The 10,521-nt window shown below is 37.2% G+C and overlaps 2 protein-coding genes across 2 annotated transcripts in view; one reads left to right on the forward strand and one right to left on the reverse strand.

Annotated features, from left to right (window-relative positions):
• The window catches only part of LOC107626903 (caffeoyl-CoA O-methyltransferase 5), a gene marked incomplete in the record, with an annotated part of 2,838 nt that extends 2,044 nt beyond the window's left edge, over positions 1 to 794 (forward strand). Inside the window, 1 exon segment of the mRNA XM_016329799.2 lies at positions 271 to 794. Coding sequence (XP_016185285.1) covers positions 271 to 564 — 294 coding nt within the window.
• LOC107647709 lies at positions 4,814 to 6,033 on the reverse strand. Its single transcript, XM_016351766.1, has 2 exons — positions 5,793 to 6,033; positions 4,814 to 5,040 (listed from the first exon to the last, which is right to left on the reverse strand). The coding sequence occupies exons 1-2, from the start codon at positions 6,031 to 6,033 to the stop codon at positions 4,814 to 4,816; spliced, it is 468 nt and encodes a 155-aa protein (XP_016207252.1).

Raw genomic sequence — 10,521 nt, forward strand, 5'->3', positions numbered from 1 at the left:
ACATAACATAGTTAAAAAATTAATTATAAGCAGGGTCAATAGTTAGTTAGATTAGTTGTTGACTCAACAGAATCAGTTAGAGAACATACTAGGTTTTTAAAGTAGTCAAGTTTGTTATTGCTTTAACTAGTTAGCTAGTATATATATATAAGCTATGTGATTTTACCATAATATATACACTAGTTTTGTTATTCGCTGTCTTTGCATCAACTTAATAGTTACTAGAATAATATATACATGTTTGGTCAACTAAAGCTAGAAATTATTCAGGAAAATAACAAGGGGGCATTTGATTTTGTCTTCGTGGATGCGGATAAGGACAACTACTTGAACTACCATAAGAGGGTGATTGAGCTGGTGAGAGTTGGGGGATTGATTGGCTACGATAACACTCTATGGAGTGGTGCTGTGGCGGGCCCACCTGATGCACCAATGCTGGATTATGTGAAGCAATTCCGTAGTTATGTCATAGAGGTCAACAAGTACCTCGCGCATGATTCAAGGATCGAGATTTGTCAAATCCCTGTTGGTGATGGCATTACCCTGTGCCGCCGCATCATATGATAACTACTTTATAATTTATTTGCTTGCTAATAAAGGGTGTATTTCACTATTTCAGCATTCGCAATTATGGAAATGATTTGATTTGAATTGAGTTCAATTAAAGTGATTTGTGTGTCACTTTAAAATGGAGAAAGATGTGCGGATTGCTGCTAAATCAAGTCAAACTATAGTAGTTTGCGTGTGAGCTTATATTATGTTTATTACTATGGAAACCTGTTGAATTTTGATATGCATGTCTCGTATTTGCTTTATCGAAACAAATCATGGAAAATTTGTCAACGTTATGTTGGATGCACATAGAAATATGCGGCCAATTGGTGGAATAGGTCCCATTTCATAGTCATAAAAGCTCTATCATCTACAATTAAATATCTATCGTAATTCATTTTTTAATTAATCATTATTGATTCTAATAATTATGTTTAGATATTATTTTTGAAATTTTTTATATATATATTTAAAATTTATTCTAATTAACAAGAGTAATAAATACAATTATTTTTAGATTAGTGTTTTGTTGATTTTTAGCAAATCGATGATGGTTCGATTCTAATAGTCTAGAAGCGAAATCTACTCCTCTTTTGTAGGTACCAGTTTTCTATAAGTGCATCAAAGTGTCTCGAATTAGACGAGTATCGAAATGAAAAATAAATTGAAATTTGTAAAAGAATAAAAGAAGTGAAAAATAAAACATTCGAAAAGTAAATTGGCTGAAATCAAAGAAAGTTGCGTTAAAATTTAAAGAAAACAATAAAGGTGCCTTCGACTAGGTCAAAGGACTTTGGGCATGAAAATTAAAGATACTGGAATATAAATTGAATTCGAAAATTAAACATTGCTCGAAACGTAAATTTACTTGAAAAATAAACTTGCTTGAAAGATAAAATTTACAGAAAATTTAATTGGAAAATAAAGACATGTGGAAGGAACCCTACAGAGAATTGAATCGAAGCAGACTCAGAAAGTTTCTGGGATGTGAGTGTGCGTGAGTAATTTCTGAAGCAAAGTTCCAACCTTTATTCCCTAAAACTTTCTAATATTTATAGCCTACTTCTGTAACCGATTATTAATTATAAGGTGCTGTCTTGTATGTGCACTCCTAGGTAACCGTTCCCACTCTTTTGCTAATAGACGTTACCCATAAATTCCTCACATGGTGAAAGCCTTTAATTTCTCTTCTTATATAACTGTTCGATTCACTATTCGATTTCTCATTCAAATACCTGCTTGACTAGGCCCGCTCGATTTAATAAAGTGTCCAAAATCGAGTCTGTGTCGAGTAACTCCTAACTAATTCCTGCACATGCGACTTTTTGACATCTACTTCCATCCCAATCATTTCTTCAATATTTTGAGTTAGCTTATCCTAGTCGAAAATATTTTTCGACTAACAAATTGCCCCCTTAGATTAATGTGTTTGTCTTCGAAACCTTTTTTTTTTTTTAAATGAAACACTTAATCCAAATTCAAACTTCAATCTCCTGAATCAGTAATAATTACCATTTAACTTCCCCATTAATACTAACCCATTTGACATGTCTCCCACGATTCGCACTTTCTCTCTCCACCACTTCACCTTCTCCGCAAAGTTACCTCTTTTTTCTTTGAATTCCTTCTATAATAACGGCTACGGTGACAATCCCTTTAAATTCGACACTTCTGTCTTTGTTAAACTTTCTCGAACCCTTATTCTCTCGATTTCTCTTGCATCTATCTTTCCACACAACCTTTATTCTTCAATCTTCATTCCTCCATATCCTTCAATGGCTGCTTCTTCATCTCATGCTGCTGCCCAAGACAAAGGCAAAGGCCCCATAATGGATCCACCAGCTCCTCCAGCCCTTCATGTGCTGAATCAAGTCAATGATGAAGTCATTGACGACTTACAGCTTCAAACCAATGATTCCAGAATCCTAATTTCCTTCACGGTAGGGGAAGACGTCCATTGTTTCATTGGACCTATTGAAACCCTAGAAAGGGCAAATAAGAAACTACATTTCTTTCCTAGCGCTCAATGGGAGGATTTGTTTATCAACCAAGACCTCCATATCTCTTTCTTTATCAACCAAAAACCTTTCAGGAATAACTCAAAGATTAATCCTCAAGGTACTGACTTCACAGCTTGGTATGAGCATCTTGCTCCTTCAAAGAGCGCCGCTTGGGGGCTCTTGGGATTCAGAACCTTCTGAGACTCTCCCACTTCTCACCTTCCACGCTCCCTTGGATGATTGGAGCCGTTAACCTTCTTTTAGAATAGGAGTACCAATAGTTTTCACCTTCCTTGTGGAATGATTGGTATGTGTCTCTTTTGGATGTAGCCGCTATTACAGGACTCCCGATAAGTTCTCCAGACTTCACCTTTGACATGCAACCCAGACAACAATACAACATTTCTCCCACAACTTCTTATAGTGACTTTATTGCCCATCACATGGGTGCAGAGGGCACTGGTGTTATAGACGATGAACATGTAGCCTTTCTGTTTTATTGGCTAAATGTCATCGTCTTCTGCTCCCGAAGTGTCCAGATGTCAAAACTTTTCCTTTCTCTTGCTGCTCTGCTTTATGAAGGAAACAATCTTAACTTGGCCAAGCAGCTTCTAGGGCGTGTTTTCGAAGAGCTTGGTCAGTTGTAAATTGTCTTCGAAACAATTATTTAATCAGTACAGGTGGCCCTCTCTGGCCTTTTCAACTATGGCTTAATGCCATATTTGAAAAATATATGATAAAGCCTGGAGGTGGTGCTACCGATAAACAGCACATTGAAGCCTTCTGATTGGTTGACTTCAAGCCAAAATTCCTAGACACACAATCGGATGAAGACCGATTTTGTGCTGTCTTTTCTCTCTTCCATTCCTGTAAAGACTTTTATAATGAAAACCTCAATTTCACCCCTTTTTTGCGTCGAAATTGTGGTCTTGCGTGACTTGAGCGCTTACTCTTTCCAAATGATACTGAAAAAAATGAACTGACTAATCGAAGTTGGACAAATTTGCTGGCTGTTCAAGTAATCCCTACAGGGCTGCCCCAACACAAAAAAAGAAAAGTTCAAAGTGACTTTGTACGTCCCTTATTTTACAGCCAAGCAACTGGACTTTTCGCAAGCCATCCCAACTCCACTCCCTCAAAACAATAAGCCATTTTGCCATATCACTCTGATTTCACAAAGAGAACTTGATGTCTGCCTCTTGAAAAATCAACAACATAGAGATCATTTTAACTACCTCATTTATGATCGAAGCTCATACATCACCAAGTCTTGCTTCGAATGGTGGACTGCTTATTACTCCAAATACAGTCGCACTCTGGAAGAAATAAAGCGTTCCATTGTCCAAATCGCTGCTGAAGGTTCACCGAAGAGGACTCTGAAGAGAAAAACTGAAACTACAACCCTCTCATGCCAACCACCGAGGAAGAGTCGACGGACACCTTCAAAGACTTCCAGAAAAGTAATTATATTCATATACTCACTCTTCAACTAAATTTCTTCGAAAAAATCCTTTTATTTGTAACTTTTTTAATTTCACTTTCCTTCAGTTACAATTGCCACCATCGAGTACCAATTTTGACGAAAGTGAACCATCTATTCAAAATATCCTTGCTGCTTCATCACAATCAGAGGATACAGTTGATTCATATTCGAGCTCTCAATTAGTTCAAAGAGCAAAACCTATTCTAGTATCCTTTTATTATTTCACACGTTTCTTTTGATTTAGTCGAAATAAATTTTGACTTTCTGCATCTTGCATTGCAGCCCACTACTACTGCTCAATCAATCACCTTACCACTGGCACCTGATCAGCCACAACAACAACAACAACAACAACAACAAGACTTAGGATAATCTACTTCTCACTCCTCAATCCAGGTTACAGGATCTGTTCAGCCTCTTCGAATCGCGTTTCCACCTCCCACTGGGACATAGGTGGTTGATTTAACAACAGAGCATACCCAACACTCATCAACGCGAACTGTGAGCATTGGACATACCTCTCCAATCATCCAGGCTGCACCTTCGTCCGAATATCAAGTGGCCTCTGATTCTGACTCTCCATCTCGAGTTGCTGAGACTACTGGTCTTGATTCGGATTCTCCATCAAAAGTTCTGGAAACTTTTCCTTCTTCTCAAAGAACCTTCAGTCTTCCCCATCAAGCTGAATTCAAACTCCCCTTGGTCAAGGATCTGAAAATTCGGGTGCTTCCACCGAACCTACAAGTGCCACTCTGGCCAACCTGGTTTCCATCCTGAATCAGGCTATCCAAGAAGACGAAGTGCCTATTCCTGTCCCTATACTCCTTGGTCCTTCTTCATCTGGTTCTTCGTTCGAGCTGAATATTAATGCTCGAGAATAACTTCGATCACTTCTTAAACTCTTGGACCATCCACCTACTGCATGGATTAATGATGCAACTCTCAACAAGCTTTTGTACGATCTTTTGAATTCTGCCTTTGAACTTCCGGCTCCAATCCCACACTCTGCCATCGTCCACTAGTTCAAACAAATTGCCAATAAGAGTGTAGCTACCCAGGAAAAACTCCAAGAGGTAAAAAATGAAGAGGCTAAAATCAGAACTGAGGCAGAAAGCTATACTGCAGCCCTTCAACCAATCAAAACTTCCCATGCAGAATTCGATTTGAGAATCTCTCAAGCTATTTATGTTCAAGCCCAATATGGCAAAGTGGAGCACAAACTTGAAGTAGAATTGGCTCAAATAAATGACAAGCTTGCCAGAATTCGAAAGAGAAAAGCTGATATAGCTACACCTCTAGCCACTGCCCAGCAAGAGCAACACCAACTTATCCAGGAAATTGTTTCTATTGAGGCCAAACAAGAAGAATGTTAAAAACAACTCGACAAGGCCCAATATGAAAAATTCAAGCATGCTGAGGCACTTTCGATTTTAGACAACGAAAGGGTAAAGCTACGTTCAGACTTGGCAAAACTCATGGCGCCTCATATTTCTTCACCTCAGATTTCAGTATTTACAATGGTTTTCTTTTCTTTCAGACTTATGCATTTTGAATTTAATTTAGCAAACAATAATATTGCTTTAAGTACTTTCCGTTAATCGAGTTAATTATATTTTCCGATTCGATATCCTTGATCCGATATGCATTTCCTGAATATAATCCTATCACTTGGAAAGTACATTCCCAAGTATGGGGCCATTTGCCAAGAAATCTTGATTTCTTTTCCATTGGCAAAATAACTTTTAAAACCAACTCACCTATACTGAAACACTGTTCTCTTATTCGACGATTATAATTTCGAGCAACACTTTCTTTTTGTCGAATCATATTCTCAAGTGCCAATATTCGCTCTGAGTCTAATTCATTCAACTCATCAAACATTGCATTCCAGTAATCATCGACTGGCAATTCATTCTGTCTTGATACCCTCAAAGTATTCAAATTGATTTCCAATGGGAGCATAGCATCATGGCCATAAACCAATTTGTAAGGTGACATGCCTGTTGACCCTCTTGGGGAATTTCGATAAGCCCATAGTACTTGACTCAACGTTTCATGCCAAGTTCGAGGTCTGTTCCCGATCTATTTTTTTAATCAGACTTATCAGAATTTTATTTGCTACCTCAACTTGCCCATTGGCTTGTGCATACTAGGGAGTTGAAGTAACCATATTGATATTCCTCGAGGCTGCAAAATTTTTAATTCGCTGACCAGTAAACATAGTCCCTTGATCAGTACTCAATGTTTGAGAAATTCCAAATTGATGGATTATATGTTCCTCGATGAAGTCTATTATTTCATTTTGACCAACTTCTATTAGAGGAACTGCTTCCACCCACTTTGTGAAATAATCAATTGCAACCAAAATAAATTTATGTTGTTTTGATGAAGGAGGGTGAATAATCAATCCAATCAAATCTAAAGCACAACCTCTAAATGGCCATGGCTTTATTATCGAATGCAACTCAGATGCTGGGATCTGCTACATCGAACCATGTTTCTGACATTTCTGACATACCTTTGCATATTCGATACAATCTTTTATCATGGATGGCCAATATACATGATTGCGATATAACACCCATTTCATCTTCTTTCCAGCTTGATGAGCACTACATATCCCTTTATGGACTTCGCCTAAAGTAATATCTTTATCATCTTGGCTTAGACACCTCGGCAAACTTCCATCGATCCCTTTCTTATACAACTCATCAGCCATTATGACAAAATTCATCGCCTGCAATTTTATCTTTCTTTCAACCGGGATGCTAGGATTCTTCAGATACTCAGCAATAGGCTTCCTCCAATCATTATCTTCCCATTCGCCTATACGCAAAGCCTCCCTTTCATCTGCAGGCACTAAAATCTGATGAATACTAGCCAACTTTCTTAAAGTTTCTGGACCGATTCTATACCTCGAAGCAATTTGGCTTAATTCATTAGCGATCTCGTTATGAATCCTTGGGATATGAATTAAAGAAACTTTTCGAAAAGAAGTTAATAATTCCCAAGCCGTTGCCAAATATTTTTGCAACTTCTCGTTATTACATTTGAACTCCCTTGATAATTGTTTCAAGACTAACTGAGAGTTCCCTAATATTTAGACTTCCAAAGCCCCTTTACTGATCAATATTTCAAGACCCAAAATTAAAGCCTCGTACTCCGCCATATTATTCGAGCAGGGATATTTTAACTCGAACAAAAATTCTGATGGAATCCCTTCTAGCGAAATAATAAGAATTCCTACTCCCGCACCATCTTTGTGCTTTGATCCATCAAAATATAATTTCCAAGTACATTTGCCCCCTGGTCATTCAGAATATTTGAATTATCTACTAAAAAATCTGCAATGACCTGACCTTTAACAGCCTTAGCAGGAACATATTGTAAGTCAAATTCTGTCAGGGCTAACATCCATTTCCCTAATCGACCTCGTAACATTAGAAAACTCAACATATATTTAATGAGATTGGTTTGTGCTATAACCTTCAACGATTTAGCCACCATATAGCACTTTAACTTCATACAAACATAGTATAGGGACAAACATAATTTTTCTATCAGAGAATACCTTGTTTCGATATCAGTCAAAACTCGATTAAGATAATAAACTGCCTGTTCATGCCCATTCTCATCATCTTGGGCTAACATACACCCAATTGTGCTTTTAGATGCAGCAATGTACAATTTTAAGGGCTCATATGAACGAACATTCGCCATAATCGGAGCCTTAGATAAATAAACCTTTATCGAATCAAATGCTTGTTGGTGCTTATTTGTCCATTCGAATTGTGAATCATTCTTTAGTTTTAATAAAGGTGCAAACACTTGAGTTCGATCAGAAAAATTCGAAATGAACCTTCAGAGATAATTCACTTTTCTCAGAAAAGATTGCACTTCTTTTTTCGATTTTGGCGCAAACAATGCCAAAATTGCATCAGCCTTGCTCTTATCAATTGCGATCCCCTTTTTATGAACAACAAAACCTAGAAAATTTCCGACTGACACACCAAAAGCACATTTCAAAGGGTTCATTTTTAACCCTTTCTTCCTCATAGTAACGAATTCCTTCCTCAAATGATCAATATGTTGATTCACTGAAATCGATTTAACCATAACATCATCGATATACACCTCCATAAATCTCCCAATATACTCATGAAATATGGCATTCATTGCTTGTTGATAAGTTGCACCAGTGTTTTTCAAACCGAAAGGCATAACCACCTACTTATAAGTGCCTAATTCCCCAAGACAACGAAAAGCGGTTTTGGACACATCATCTTCTGCAATGAAGATTTGGTTATATCCCGAATAACCATGCATAAAACTTAAAATTTTGTTTCCCGCTGCAGAATCGATCAACATATCTGCAATTGGCATAAAGTATTCATCCTTCGGAGTAGCATTATTCAAATCTCAAAAATCAATGCATACCCTTAACTTCCCATTTTTCTTCATTACAGGAACAATATTCGAAACCCATTCAACATAACGTGCGCTTCGAATAAATTTTGCTTTAATTAAGCATTCTATTTCTTCCTTAATCTTTTGATTGATTTCTGGAGCAAAACAACGTGGAGTTTGCTTCATAGGTCGAGCATTTGGTTTTAATGCTAATCGATGTTCTACAAGAGAACGATCAAAACCAGGCATCTCATGATAATCCCAAGCAAAACAATCTTTAAATTCATATAAAAGATGAAAAAGTTCAGTTCGAAAAAGGATCTACAAGACCCTTGCAAATATAAGTAATTCAAACATCCTCAAGAGATCCTAAGTTAATTTCTTCTAAAGGATCCTGTGATTCAAAACCTTTGAAATATTTGTCATCTTTCACTGAATGCTTTTCAAAACCCAAAGGTTCTAAATCATAGATGCAATCGAAAGAGAAATCAATAGATTCATTAGAAATAGAATGAACTTGATCATTTACTGGATTAACATCAACTTGATTTTCAACACAATGTACTTCTGATATTAAATTAGCAGTTTGACATGAAATATCATTTGTAATACATAAAGGAAAAGAACTTAAACCATGACTAAACTCGATCGAAGACGTCGAGTTGTTACAACTAAGAAAAGAACTTACATTCTTAAATGATTTCACTTCATCAGAGGAACCACCTTTATTTTCTACAGAAAGACAATTACTTAAATAATTATTTAAAGTTACCAGGTAGTCCGAAACATCCTGAACTTGGTCCATGGAGCAATCCGTCAGCAAACCCTTAAGATAGACAATCCCAGCCAGTCGGGCTCACATTCAGCTGTGGATGGCCCAACTTTACTGTTAAACCTTCCGAAGACAAGTAACAACCTTCGCAATTATAGGAGTTTAGCGTTCTGTCAACATTCAAAGGCTTCAACTTATGGCTATACATCTTGAAATCGACATGCAGCAGTTCGACATAAAGATTCGAATCTGCCTTAACGACTTCAGGCTTGCCATCCTCCGTCTAAAGAAGGACACTTTAATGCACAGTAGATGGTACAGCTCTAACACCGTGGATCCAATTTCGCCCCAATAAAGCATTGTAACTTACTTTTGATGGCACCACCACGAACACAGTATTTCGTTCGAATGATCCCACCTTCACTCCCAAAGTAACAAGACCTTTTGCTGGAGTCGAAGAACCACTAAAGTCTGTTACAGCAATATTAGTGGGGACCAAATCATCAGGATGCTTTCCAAACTTCATCAGCATCCTCTCTGGTAGGAGACTTATGGTTGCTCTGACAAATAGATTTTTGCCGGTATAGAAATTATCAATTGATCAATCGTAGTATAGTCTAAACCGACGCAAATCCTTCATCAAACAAATATACAATTTATATCCGAGAGTACTAGTCTCCCGAGTCGTTCTCCCTTGGAATTGCCAAAGTGTGCATCTTATTGATTTAGTAAACTTTGTTGGAATTCTTTGAAGGTTTTAGCAAAGCGATGAGAAACAAACAATCAATTATCAAAAGACTTGGCTTAGGGTTGGCGTTGGAAATCCTATCCTTATAGTCCATTCAATGTTGACAACAATTAGGCCTTGCTCCATTTAGTTATCCCCTAGGTATAGAGGAAGGTCAAATGAAAGTAATTAACTTGAGTCACAAGTCCTAGCTTCACCTTATGGGAACCTAGCTTTAGTGCACTCCAAGCCAACTAGCAATCCCTAATTCCAAATCAACTATTAATACACTATTCAACTTCTTCCAAAGACCAAACCCTATGCCAAGTGTAAAAATTCTACTCCATAGCTAGTGTTGTCATTTTATCAAACATGTGATGAGCAAGAAGGAAAGACATAGTAAAATGAGAAGAAAAGTCAAATTGAAAGTATTGCAACACAAAGATCTAACAACAAGTCTCAAAGAGTAGCAATGAAAATCCAAAATAGAGATGAAATCCAAAATTACAAAGTTAAATTCTAGATCTATGAGAATTGATCAATTGTATCTACTACTTGAAATTGGAGAAGAAAATCTATG

The sequence above is a fragment of the Arachis ipaensis genome, chromosome B01, assembly GCF_000816755.2.
Source record: "Arachis ipaensis cultivar K30076 chromosome B01, Araip1.1, whole genome shotgun sequence".
Lineage (NCBI taxonomy): Eukaryota > Viridiplantae > Streptophyta > Magnoliopsida > Fabales > Fabaceae > Arachis > Arachis ipaensis.